This window comes from Pseudophryne corroboree, chromosome 10 (assembly GCF_028390025.1).
Source record: "Pseudophryne corroboree isolate aPseCor3 chromosome 10, aPseCor3.hap2, whole genome shotgun sequence".
Lineage (NCBI taxonomy): Eukaryota > Metazoa > Chordata > Amphibia > Anura > Myobatrachidae > Pseudophryne > Pseudophryne corroboree.
The window spans coordinates 210,267,888-210,282,039 of NC_086453.1; the positions used below are offsets into that span (position 1 = coordinate 210,267,888).

At 47.2% G+C, this 14,152-nt stretch overlaps 1 protein-coding gene across 1 annotated transcript in view; it reads right to left on the minus strand.

Annotated features, from left to right (window-relative positions):
- CFAP74 (cilia and flagella associated protein 74) overlaps positions 1-14,152 on the minus strand; it is a 741,155-nt gene that overhangs the window by 706,110 nt on the left and 20,893 nt on the right. The window contains exon 2 of the mRNA XM_063943052.1: positions 7,962-8,099. Within this exon, the coding sequence (XP_063799122.1) occupies positions 7,962-8,099 (138 nt within the window). The remainder of the gene's footprint in view (positions 1-7,961; positions 8,100-14,152) is intronic.

Here is a 14,152-nt window from a genome sequence, read left to right on the forward strand (position 1 = left end):
ATAGTGAAGCAGAGGGACAGCAGCAGCAGCGCCTCCACCAATAACACAGCGCTGCTGCGGCTCCCTCCTCCACCTCCCTCCTCCTCCTTCTCTCCTGCCCGGGAATCGTGATCTGCCAGAAGCTGCACCGAGGAGCCTGAGCCAGCGGAGAGGGTAAGTATAATTCTCTTTCTTTCTTTCTTTCTTTCTTTCTTTCCATGTGCAAAAAGGGGGACTGTCTGCCGCAATGTGTAAAAAGGGGGAATCTGCCTGCCGCAATGTGTAAAAAGGGGGAACCTGCCTGACGTAATGTGTAATAAGGGGAATCTGCCTGACGTAATGTGTAAAAAGGGGGAATATGCCTGCCGCAATGTGTAAAAAGGGTGAATCTGCCTGCCGCAATGTGTAAAAAGGGTGAATCTGCCTGCCGCAATGTGTAAAAAGGGGGAATCTGCCTGACGTGATGTGTAAAATAAGAATTTACTTACCGATAATTCTATTTCTCGGAGTCCGTAGTGGATGCTGGGGTTCCTGAAAGGACCATGGGGAATAGCGGCTCCGCAGGAGACAGGGCACAAAAGTAAAGCTTTCCGATCAGGTGGTGTGCACTGGCTCCTCCCCCTATGACCCTCCTCCAAGCCAGTTAGGTACTGTGCCCGGACGAGCGTACACAATAAGGGAGGAATTTTGAATCCCGGGTAAGACTCATACCAGCCACACCAATCACACCGTACAACTTGTGATCTAAACCCAGTTAACAGTATGATAACAGCGGAGCCTCTGAAAAGATGGCTCACAACAATAATAACCCGATTTTTGTAACTATGTACAAGTATTGCAGATAATCCGCACTTGGGATGGGCGCCCAGCATCCACTACGGACTCCGAGAAATAGAATTATCGGTAAGTAAATTCTTATTTTCTCTATCGTCCTAGTGGATGCTGGGGTTCCTGAAAGGACCATGGGGATTATACCAAAGCTCCCAAACGGGCGGGAGAGTGCGGATGACTCTGCAGCACCGAATGAGAGAACTCCAGGTCCTCCTTAGCCAGGGTATCAAATTTGTAGAATTTAGCAAACGTGTTTGCCCCTGACCAAGTAGCTGCTCGGCAAAGTTGTAAAGCCGAGACCCCTCGGGCAGCCGCCCAAGATGAGCCCACCTTCCTTGTGGAATGGGCATTTACATATTTTGGCTGTGGCAGGCCTGCCACAGAATGTGCAAGCTGAATTGTATTACACATCCAACTAGCAATAGTCTGCTTAGAAGCAAGAGCACCCAGTTTGTTGGGTGCATACAGGATAACAGCAAGTCAGTTTTCCCGACTCCAGCCGTCCTGGAACATATTTTCAGGGCCCTGACAACATCTAGCAACTTGGAGTCCTCCAAGTCCCTAGTAGGTGCAAGGCACCACAATAAGCTGGTTCAGGTGAAACACTGACACCACCTTAGGGAGAGAACTGGGGACGCGTCCGCAGCTCTGCCCTGTCCGAATGGACAAACAGATATGGGCTTTTTTGAGAAAAAACCACCAATTTGACACTCGCCTGGTCCAGGCCAGGGCCAAGAGCATGGTCACTTTTCATGTGAGATGCTTCAAATCCACAGATTTGACTGGTTTTAAACCAATGTGATTTGAGGAATCCCAGAACTACGTTGAGATCCCACAGTGCCACTGGAGGCACAAAAAGGGGGTTGTATATGCAATACTCCCTTGACAAACTTCTGGACTTCAGGAACTGAAGCCAATTCTTTCTGGAAGAAAATCGACAGGGCCGAAATTTGAACCTTAATGGACCCCAATTTGAGGCCCATAGACACTCCTGTTTGCAGGAATTGCAGGAAACGACCGAGATGAAATTTCTTTGTGGGGCCTTCCTGGCCTCACACCACGCAACATATTTTCGCCACATGTGGTGATAATGTTGTGCGGTCACCTCCTTTCTGGCTTTGACCAGGGTAGGAATGACCTCTTCCGGAATGCCTTTTTCCCTTAGGATCCGGCTTTCCACCGTCATGCCGACAAACGCAGCTGCGGTAAGTCTTGGAACAGACATGGTACTTGCTGAAGCAAGTCCCTTCTTAGCGGCAGAGGCCATAAGACCTCTGTAAGCATCTCTTGAAGTTCCGGGTACCAAGTCCTTCTTGGCCAATCCGGAGCCATGAGTATAGTTCTTACTCCTCTACGTCTTATAATTCTCAGCACCTTAGGTATGAGAAGCAGAGGAGGGAACACATACACCGACTGGTACACCCACGGTGTTACCAGAACGTCCACAGCTATTGCCTGAGGGTCTCTTGACCTGGCGCAATACCTGTCCCGTTTTTTGTTCAGACGGGACGCCATCATGTCCACCTTTGGTATTTCCCAACGGTTTACAATCATGTGGAAAAAACTTCCCGATGAAGTTTCCACTCTCCCGGGTGGAGGTCGTGCCTGCTGAGGAAGTCTGCTTCCCAGTTTCCATTCCCGGGATGAAACACTGCTGACAGTGCTATCACATGATTTTCCGCCCAGCGAAAAGTCCTTGCAGTTTTTGCCATTGCCCTCCTGCTTCTTGTGTCGCCCTGTCTGTTTACGTGGGCGACTGCCGTGATGTTTTTCCCACTGGATCAATACCGGCTGACCTTGAAGCAGAGGTCTTGCTAAGCTTAGAGCATTGTAAATTGCCCTTAGCTCCAGTATATTTATGTGGAGAAAAATCTCCAGACTTGATCACACTCCCTGGAAATTTTTTCCTTGTGTGACTGCTCCCCAGCCTCTCGGGCTGGGCTCCGTGGTCACCAGCATCCAATCCTGAATGCCGAATCTGCGGCCCTCTAGAAGATGAGCACTCTATAACCACCACAGGAGAGACACCCTTGTCCTTGGATATAGGGTTATCCGCTGATGCATCTGAAGATGCGATCCGGACCATTTGTCCAGCAGATCCCACTGACAAGTTCTTGCGTGAAATCTGCCGAATGGAATTGCTTCGTAGGAAGCCACCATTTTTACCAGGACCCTTGTGCAATGATGCACTGTTTTTAGGAGGTTCCTGACTAGCTCGGATAACTCCCTGGCTTTCTCTTCCGGGAGAAACACCTTTTTCTGGACTGTGTCCAGAATCATCCCTAGGCACAGCAGACGTGTCGTCGGGATCAGCTGCGATTTTGGAATATTTAAAATCCACCCGTGCTGTTGTAGCAGTATCCTAGATAGTGCTACTCCGACCTCCAACTGTTCCCTGGACTATGCCCTTATCAGGAGATCGTCCAAGTAAGGGATAATTAAGACGCCTTTTCTTCGAAGAAGAATCATCATTTCGGCCATTACCTTGGTAAAGACCCGGGGTGCCGTGGACAATCCAAACGGCAGCGTCTGAAACTGATAGTGACAGTTCTGCACCACGAACCTGAGGTACCCTTAGTGAGAAGGGCAAATTTGGGACATAGAGGTAAGCATCCCTGATGTCCCGGGACACTATATAGTCCCCTTCTTCCTGGTTCGTTATCACTGCTCTGAGTGACTCCATCTTGATTTGAACCTTTGTAAGTGTTCAAAAATTTTTTTAGAATAAGTCTCACCTAGCCTTCTGGCTTCAGTACCACAATATAGTGTGGAATAATACCCCTTTTCTTGTAGTAGGAGGGGTAATTTAATTATCACCTGCTGGGAATACAGCTTGTGAATTTTTTCCCATACTGCCTCCTTGTCGGAGGGAGACCTTGGTAAAGCAGACTTCAGGAGCCTGCGAAGGGGAAACGTCTCGACATTCCAATCTGTACCCCTGGGATACTACTTGTAGGATCCAGGGGTCCTGTACGGTCTCAGCGCCATGCTGAGACTTGTCAGAAGCGGTGGAACGCTTCTGTTCCTGGGAATGGGCTGCCTGCTGCAGTCTTCTTCCCTTTCCTCTATCCCTGGGCAGATATGATCTTATAGGGACGAAAGGACTGAGGCTGAAAAGACGGTGTCTTTTTCTGCAGAGATGTGACCTAGGGTAAAAACGGTGGATTTTCCAGCAGTTGCCGTGGCCACCAGGTCCGATGGACCGACCCCAAATAACTCCTCTTCCTTTATACGGCAATACAACTTTGTGCCGTTTGGAATCTGCATCACCTGACCACTGTCGTGTCCATAACATCTTCTGGCAGTTATGGACATCGCATTTACTCTTGATGCCAGAGTGCAAATATCCCTCTGTGCATCTCGCATATATAGAAATGCATCCTTTAAATGCTCTATAGTCAATAAAATACTGTCCCTGTCAAGGGTATCAATATTTTTAGTCAGGGAATCCGACCAAGCCACCCCAGCTCTGCACATCCAGGCTGAGGCGATCGCTGGTCGCAGTATAACACCAGTATGTGTGTATATACTTTTTATGATATTTTCCAGCCTCCTGTCAGCTGGTCCTTGAGGACGGCCCTATCTATAGACGGTACCGCCACTTGTTTTGATAAGCGTGTGAGCGCCTTATCCACCCTAAGGGGTGTTTCCCAACTCGCCCTAACTTCTGGCGGGAAAGGGTATACCGCCCATAATTTTCTATCGGGGGGAACCCACGCATCATCACACACTTTATTTAATTTATCTGATTCAGGAAAAACTATGGTAGTTTTTTCACATCCCACATAATACCCTCTTTTGTGGTACTTGTAGTATCAGAAATATGTAACACCTCCTTCATTGCCTTTAACGTGTGGCCCTAATAAGGAATACGTTTGTTTATTCACCGTCGACACTGGACTCAGTGTCCCTGTCTGTGTCTGTGTCGACCGACTAAAGTAAACGGGCGTTTTAAAACCCCTGACGGTGTTTTTGAGACGTCTGGACCGGTACTAATTGTTTGTCGGCCGTCTCATGTCGTCAACCGACCTTGCAGCGTGTTGACATTATCACGTAATTCCCTAAATAAGCCATCCATTCCGGTGTCGACTCCCTAGAGAGTGACATCACCATTACAGGCAATTGCTCCGCCTCCTCACCAACATCGTCCTCCTACATGTCGACACACACGTACCGACACACAGCACACACACAGGGAATGCTCTGATAGAGGACAGGACCCACTAGCCCTTTGGAGAGACAGAGGGAGAGTTTGCCAGCACACACCAAAAACGCTATAATTATATAGGGACAACCTTATATAAGTGTTTTCCCTTATAGCATCTTTTTTATATATTTCTAACGCCAAATTAGTGCCCCCCCCTCTCTGTTTTAACCCTGTTTCTGTAGTGCAGTGCAGGGGAGAGTCTGGGAGCCTTCCCTCCAGCCTTTCTGTGAGGGAAAATGGCGCTGTGTGCTGAGGAGATAGGCCCCGCCCCTTTTTCGGCGGCCTCGTCTCCCGCTCTTAACGGATTCTGGCAGGGGTTAAATATCTCCATATAGCCTCCGGAGGCTATATGTGAGGTATTTTTAGCCAAAATAGGTATTCATTTGCCTCCCAGGGCGCCCCCCTCCCAGCGCCCTGCACCCTCAGTGACTGCCGTGTGAAGTGTGCTGAGAGGAAAATGGCGCACAGCTGCAGTGCTGTGCGCTACCTTTAGAAGACTGAGGAGTCTTCTGCCGCCGATTCTGGACCTCTTCTTACTTCAGCATCTGCAAGGGGGCCGGCGGCAAGGCTCCGGTGACCATCCAGGCTGTACCTGTGATCGTCCCTCTGGAGCTGATGTCCAGTAGCCAAGAAGCCAATCCATCCTGCACGCAGGTGAGTTCACTTCTTCTCCCCTAAGTCCCTCGTTGCAGTGATCCTGTTGCCAGCAGGACTCACTGTAAAATAAAAAACCTAAGCTAAACTTTTCTAAGCAGCTCTTTAGGAGAGCCACCTAGATTGCACCCTTCTCGGCCGGGCACAAAAATCTAACTGGCTTGGAGGAGGGTCATAGGGGGAGGAGCCAGTGCACACCACCTGATCGGAAAGCTTTACTTTTGTGCCCTGTCTCCTGCGGAGCCGCTATTCCCCATGGTCCTTTCAGGAACCCCAGCATCCACTAGGACGATAGAGAAAAAGGGGGAATCTGTCTGCCTTGATGTGTAAAAAGGGGACGCTGTCTGCCGTGATGTGTAAAAAGGGGACGCTGTCTGCCGCAATGTGTAAAAAGGGGGAATCTGCCTGCCGTTATGTGTAAAAAGGGGGACGCTGTCTGCCGTAATGTGTAACAAGGGCACGCTGTCTGCCGTAATGTGTAAAAAGGGGACGTTGTCTGCCGTTATGTGTAAAAAGGGCACGCTGTCTGCCGTTATGTGTAAAAAATGTACGCTGTCTGCCGCTATGTTTAACAAGGGCACGCTGTCTGCCGTTATGTGTAAAAAGTGTACGCTGTCTGCTGTAATGTGTAAAAAGGGGAAGCTGTCTGCCGTAATGTGTAAAAAGAGGAATCTGTCCGCCGTAAGGTGTAAAAGGATCTCTACCTGGTGTAGTGGTGCTACTGTGCGGCGTAATTTGAATAATGGAAACTACTGTGCACCGTTTTATGAATTGGTATTATTTTGTGGCCACACCCCTTCCCCACGAAGCCACGCCACTATGTATTTTTGCGCGCACCAACGGCGCGCACTGCCCCTGTTTTGCATGCAGGGGTGGGGCTCCGATGCCATTTCTTGCGCACAGTGCTAAAATGTCTAGTTACGGCACTGTTGCTAGGTATCCATTTCTCTGGCCCTGAGCAGTACCAGATCCTCTCCAGGGGTGAGGGGGTGGACTTGGATGGGATGGGGGGGGCTAAGTATTTTGTCGCACCTGGGCCCACCGCTCGCTAGTTCCGCCACTGTGTGCTTTGTAAGCTGCTGTGGATCATCTAACAGAAGGAGGAGAATTTTTTGCACTGTACATGCCCCAGATCTCCAATGTATTTTGGAGGACTTGTCCCCTTTATTCTTACGCCCATTCGCATATTATAGAAAGATTACACCTATTCTACCTTTACATCCCTATATGTGACTCCTTATTACTGTGTGATGAAACACCGCAACGTGGTTTGTTGTTTTTTTGTTTTTTGATTGATACATGTTCACAATGGAGGTGAAGACAGTGGTTTATATATTGGACCGTTTCCTGAACATTTTATCACCATTACGTTTGGACTTCATTACTTTCCTCATCGACCCCATTGTATACAGTACTGCGCATATTTCATTATAAATACACATATTTATAAGTCGCACTCCCATATACGCACTCTCAGTTACTTGGGTGGTTGAACGCACTCGCCTTGAGTTAGTATTTGACAATAAATTGTTATTTTTACTCCAAGCAGCAGAGGACACCCTGATCTGCCTAACTCAGTCATACATTGCTTGATGTGACCAATGGGCACTGGCACATATTGCTTGTCTCCCCCATGAGGCAAGTAATTAGTTCTTTGGGATTGTAACCTGCATCTGCGCCCAACAGCCAGGAGACAGAGCCCCGGTGAGCAGGGTACCGGAGGCAGGTATCTAGTATAGTCCAATATAATGGCTGCAGGGAATGGGCACTAGCACAGCTATAGCCTGAACAGGAGGTGTACACACTTGAGCTCAGTAAATGGAAGCTGGTGGGATGCCCAAACATATAATATCATGCAGTCAGCAGAGATGTATTGTAGAAATTCTGAGAAACAATATATGCCATCTAGACACAACAGCAGTCACTTCGTGAACAGAGATAAATTTCAGGACAAATGCAGTTTATCAAATTACAAGAAACCTGTGACATCATTATGTAACTTTGTCACTATTAGTTATGATGTTCTGTACATAACAATATACTGATTTGTGCTCACATGATGTCTACCAGTATTACTTGTAGGTGACAGGTGCACTTTGTAACACTGCAGGCACAGGTCTAGGCTACTGCCGCCTGATGAAGTCCAGCTGCCGTTAACTACAGATGTCTGACTTTTCAATTAACCCATTTTTTAGCCAGGGTAAGGGAATATGTAGTCGATAAGCTGGGGTTAGAGACTCACCATCTGAGGAATACAATTATCAAGGGTAGAAAATGCAATAATAAATACCTTTTGTGTTTTCTTCTTGCTCCCAGAGGTAATCTGGTAGCTTTGCATCTTCCGAAAAAGACATTGTTTCCAAATCATCTTGTGGACTTTCCGGAGTAATATAATCTTCCATATCTACTGATATACTGCTTACAGAAGCTAAAGGATAGAATGAAACACACAATGGGATATAGTAAATATGACAATGAAAAAGCTAAAATCATGTTCACTTTTGCTCTTATTGGATACCTGTGGTGCTAATTCAGATCCTGAAGGATCTGCGCCTTGATGCACGAAGTACCGATGTTTGCGACTTGAAACACAGGGCACAATATAGCACCAAAAGAGAAAAAATTACCCTAAGGTAATTCTCTCCAGGCGCTGATTGGGGAGGTTCAACACAGCAGCTAGATAAAGAGGTTGGTCAGACCTCGCACAATAATACAAACAGATAAATAATCAGCGCTAAATGGTCATAAATGAATTGAATTTTATTGAATTTTATTATGAATTAAATGTTTATAATTACTGACCTACTCATCTCATTTATGACCATTTAGCGCTGATTATTTATCTGACAATATAGCACCAGACTGTCATTGATTGATAGTCTGATGCTATTTGGGGGCAGGGAAGAGGCCAGGATCTCCGTTACTGGACTGAGAGTTCCTTGCCTCTTATGAGGATCTGCGACAGACTGTCTGCGCGACCCCATGGGTACCACAAGCCGCCCAAAGGTGTAGCAGTGATCCGATGCTCAGATCACTACGGCAACAAGTAGACGCCTTCTTGCTGCATTTACATACAGAGCAATCACTGATGCTTCCAAGGAAGTAGCAGCGATAGTTACTCCAACCACTGGCGGGATGGAATAGAGTCCGAGATCGCCGGAGGTGCGGAATGCTGAACTATCTCAGATGTTTGTTTGTTTTTTTAAGTGAAAACAATTACAACGCAAAACCATGCCAGTAAGTGATTGCCCCTTTAAAAAAAACGTCCGAGTTCGGTTGACATCCAGCACCTCCGGCGATCTCGGACACCATTACATCCTGCTGCTGATCTGAATTAAACCCAGTGCACTTAAACTGGACAGCGAAAAGATAAGCATGTTTAGAGCTACATATAGGTCTACTAAATATCATCACTACAAACATTGGAGGTCATTCACATCCGGTCGCTGGGCAATGTTTATTGCTGTTCTGTGTTCAGATAGTCGCCAACTACAATTGGAGAGTATTTCAGCTGTGCAAGTGTGCGACGCTATGTGTACGCCGAGCTGCTAAAATTCTGTCTGTGTAGTCTGTGCGCAGCCCACAACTTACTCTTCCAGTGCAATTGAATCAGGCTGATCAGGGCCGGACAACCTCCCTGAAAATACTTGGGAATGCCTGCGTTTTTCCGAACACTCCCTATAAGCACTCAGTTGCCACCCACAAACGGCCTTCTCCTGTCAATCACCTTGCGAACGCCCGTATAAACTGATTTTTTGCACCATCCCGTCGGTGACCGGCGATACCTGTTGTTGTTGTCCAACGCTCGTGTGCATTGCGGTGCATACGCATGTGCTGTTATGACCTAATCGCCCGTTGTGCGAATACGCACAGCAGTGATCACATCTGAATGACCCCCTTTGTTTCAACAGGAAACTCTCTTTATTGTGGTGTTTTTATTATGACATTTTAGCGCGTATGTTTGATATGCCCATAATGTAAAATGGCTTTACAAATTTCCAAATGTAAAAATAATGCAACTACCTATATTCACCAAAGTCTATTTTCAGGACATTAAGGCTTTAATATCTTGAATCCATTGGCATAAAAAAATTGGGCCTTATTCAGAGCTCAATGCAGCGGAAGCATTCACCATGTGATCGCATCCCGAAGGATGTAATTACATGGTGATTGACAGGTATCGGGCGCTTCGGGCGGCGACATGCCGCTGGGGGAGGGGAGCAGGAAATGCGGGCATGTCATTGCCATTTTCGGGGCTGCCCAATGAAATTTCCTGAGAGTGCAAACATAACACCGGACCACCTGCATATGTAGCCATGCTGCATAGGCAGGGGACTACTTCTATTCAATATGATCGCATCGCGGAGCGGAGCTGAGCTACACATGCTGGACAGCCTTGCCCTGTGCTGCAAAGTCTACGACCAACTCTGAACCCTGTAAATCCTCTTTTTAAATACAGTTAAAAGCATATAAATGGATGTATAATACCCCTTTCAGACAGAAAATAAGATTTTAAACCTACCGGTAAATCTTTTTCTCCTAGTCCGTAGAGGATGCTGGGGACTCCGTAAGGACCATGGTGTATAGACGGGCTCCGCAGGAGACATGGGCACTCTAAAGACTTTAGAATGGGTGTGCACTGGCTCCTCCCTCTATGCCCCTCCTCCAGACCTCAGTTATGAGAACTGTGCCCAGAGGAGACGGACAGTAGGAGGAAAGGATTTTTGTTAATCCAAGGGCAAGATACATACCAGCCCACACCATCCACACCGTACAACTTGGAACATACGAACCAGTTAACAGTATGAAACAAAAACAGCATCAGCCAGAGACTGATCAAAACTGTAACATAACCCTTATGTAAGCAATAACTATATACAAGTCTTGCAGAACTTCGTCTGCACTGGGACGGGCGCCCAGCATCCTCTACGGACTAGGAGAAAAAGATTTACCGGTAGGTTTAAAATCTTATTTTCTCTTACGTCCTAGAGGATGCTGGGGACTCCGTAAGGACCATGGGGATTATACCAAAGCTCCAGACCGGGCGGGAGAGTGCGGATGATCTGCAGCACCGATTGAGCAAACATGAGTTCCTCCTCAGCTAAGGTATCAAACTTGTAGAATTTAGCAAAAGTGTTTGACCCCGACCAAGTCGCCGCTCGGCAAAGCTGCAATGCCGGGACGCCTCGGGCAGCCGCCCAAGAAGAGCTCACCTTCCTATTGGAATGGGCCTTTACCGAATTTGGTAACGGCAATCCAGCCGTAGAATGAGCCTGCTGAATCGTATTACAGATCCAGCGAGCAATAGTCTGTTTAGAAGCAGGAGCGCCAACCTTGTTGGCTGCATACAGGGCAAACAGTGCCTCTGTTTTCCTAAGCTGAGCCGTCCTGGCTACATAAATTTTTAAGGCCCTGACTACATCAAGGGACTTGGAATCCTCCAAGTCACCCGTAGCAACAGGCACCACAGTAAGTTGGTTCATATGAAAAGATGAAACCACCTTGGGCAAAAATTGAGGACGAGTCCTCAATTCTGTTCTATCCACATGGAAAATCAGATAGGGGCTCTTGTGAGACAAAGCCGCCAATTCGGACACCCGCCTTGCAGATGCCAAGGCCAACAACATGACCACCTTCCAAGTGTGAAATTTTAATTCAACTGTTTGAAGAGGCTCAAACCAGTGAGATTTTAGGAACTGTAACACCACGTTAAGGTCCCATGGTGCCACTGGGGGCACAAAAGGAGGCTGGATATGCAGAACTCCCTTTACAAAAGTCTGGACTTCTGGGAGAGAAGCCAATTACTTCTGAAAGAAAATTGATAGGGACGAAATATGTACCTTAATGGAGCCTAACGTTAGGCCCATATCCACTCCTGTCTGTAGAAAGTGGAGAAAACGGCCCAGATGGAAATCCTCAGTAGGAACATCCTTGACTTCACCCCAAGATACATACTTCCTCCAGATGCTGTGATAATGTTTCGCCGTCACCTCCTTCCTAGCCTTAATCAGAGTAGGGATAACTTCCTCCGGAATACCCTTCCCCGCTAGGATTTGGTGTTCAACCGCCATGCCGTCAAACGTAACCGCTGTAAGTCTTGGAACACGCAGGGCCCCTGCTGCAACAGGTCTTCCCTGAGAGGAAGAGGCCACGGATCTTCTTTGAGCATTTCCTGAAGATCTGAATACCAGGCCCTTCGAGGCCAATCAGGTACAATGAGTATTGTCTCACTCTTTTTCGTCTTATGATTCACACATAGACCGACTGATACACCCATGGTGTCACCAGGGCGTCCACCGCTACTGCCTGAGGGTCCCTTGACCTGGCACAATACCTCCGAAGCTTCTTGTTGAGGCGTGACGCCATCATGTCTATTTGTGGATGTCCCCACTGACTTGTTATCTCTGCAAAAACTTCCTGATGAAGTCCCCACTCTCCTGGATGGAGATCGTGCCTGCTGAGGAAATCTGCTTCCCAGTTGTCCACTCCCGGAATGAAGACCGCTGACAGAGCGCTTACGTGATTTTCCACCCAGCGAAGACTCCTGGTGGCTTCCGCCATTGCCACTCTGCTCCTTGTCCCGCCTTGGCGGTTTACATGAGCCACAGCTGTGACGTCTGATTGAATCAGAACCGGTAGGTCGTGAAGAATATTCTCCGCTTGTCGTAGGCCGTTGTATATGGCCCTCAATTCCAGTACGTTGATGTGTAGACAAGCCTCCTGGCTTGACCATAGTCCCTGAAAATTTCTTCCTTGTGTGACTGCTCCCCATCCTCGGAGGCTCGCGTCCGTGGTCACCAGAACCCAGTCTTGAATGCCGTACCTGCGACCCTCGAGAAGGTGAGCACTCTGCAGCCACCACAGGAGAGACACCCTGGCCCTGGGGGACAGGCTTATTTTTCGATGTATTTGTAGATGGGACCCCGATCACTTGTCCAGAAGGTCCCACTGAAACGTCCTCGCATGGAACCTGCCGAAGGGTATGGCCTCGTAGGTCGCCACCAGTTTTCCCAGTACTCGAGTGCATTGATGGACTGACACTCTTTTCGGTTTTAACAGGTCTCTGACCATATTCTGGAGTTCCTGGGCTTTTTCCATTGGGAGAAAAACCCTCTTTAGTTCCGTGTCCAGAATCATGCCAAAGAAAGATAGCAGAGTCGTAGGAATCAACTGTGACTTTGGTAGATTTAGAATCCAGCCATGCTGCTGCAGCACTCTCAGGGAGAGCGACACGCTTTTCTACAATTGATCTCTCGATCTCGCTTTTATCAGGAGATCGTCCAAGTACGGGATAATTGCGACTCCTTGTCTGCACAGGAGCACCATCATTTCCGCCATTACTTTGGTAAAAATCCTCAGGCCGTGGAAAGGGGTGTGGTATAGCTCACAGATAGTTAAAAGATAGACAGTCATTAGTTAGACACTATATGGTCGACAGTTAAAAGTCAGACAGGGTCAAAAGTCAGACAGGGTCAAAAGTCAGACAGTCAAATGTCAGACAGTCAAAAGTCAGAAAGGGTCAAAAGTCAGACAGTCAAAAGTCAGACAGTCAAAAGTCAGACAGTCAAAAGTCAGACAGTGTCATAAGTCAGACACACAAAAAATATTTTCTTTTGTGTTTTTAAACATTTTTAACCCAAAATTGGTGAAATTTGTCCGCTCGCCACGCTTCGGGCTCGGTGTCTCATTCCGCTCCGCTTCGCTCACAACTTTACTAAAAGGTAATAGTTTGTGTGACATGGATAGTAAATGAGGCAAAAGTTGCAAAAAACAGAAAAATCAAACTTTTTTTTGCGTCTGACTTTTGACCCTGTCTGACTTTTGACTGTCTGACTTTTGACCTTGTCTGACTTTTGACCTTGTCTGACTTTTGACCCTGTCTGACTTTTGACTGTCGACCATATAGTGTCTAACTAATGACTGTCTATCTTTTAACTATCTGTCTACAGACAGGAACCCCGTGGAAAGCCCAAACGGCAACGTCAGAAACTGGTAATGACAGTCTTGTACAGCGAATCTCAGGTACGCCTGATGAGGGTGATATATGGGGACATGAAGGTATGCATCCTTTATGTCTATTGACACCATAAAATCCCCCCCTTCCAGGCTGGAGATAACTGCCCAGAGCGATTCCATCTTGAATTTGAACTTATTCAAGTATAGGTTTGGGGATTTTACATTTAGAATGGGTCTGACCGAGCCATCCGGTTTCGGAACCACAAATAGGTTTGAATAGTACCCCTTCCCCTGTTGAACTAGGGGAACCTCGACAACCACTTGTTGTTGACACAGTTTTTGAATTGCAGCTAAAACTATCTCCCTTTCTGGGGAAGAAGCTTGTAATAACAATAATAATAATAATAATAATAATAATTTTATTTATATAGCGCTCTTTCTCCAACAGGACTCAAGGCGCTTTACAGATATCAAAAACAATGCACATGGTACAGAGGATTTGAGTAATACAACAATAGACAAGCA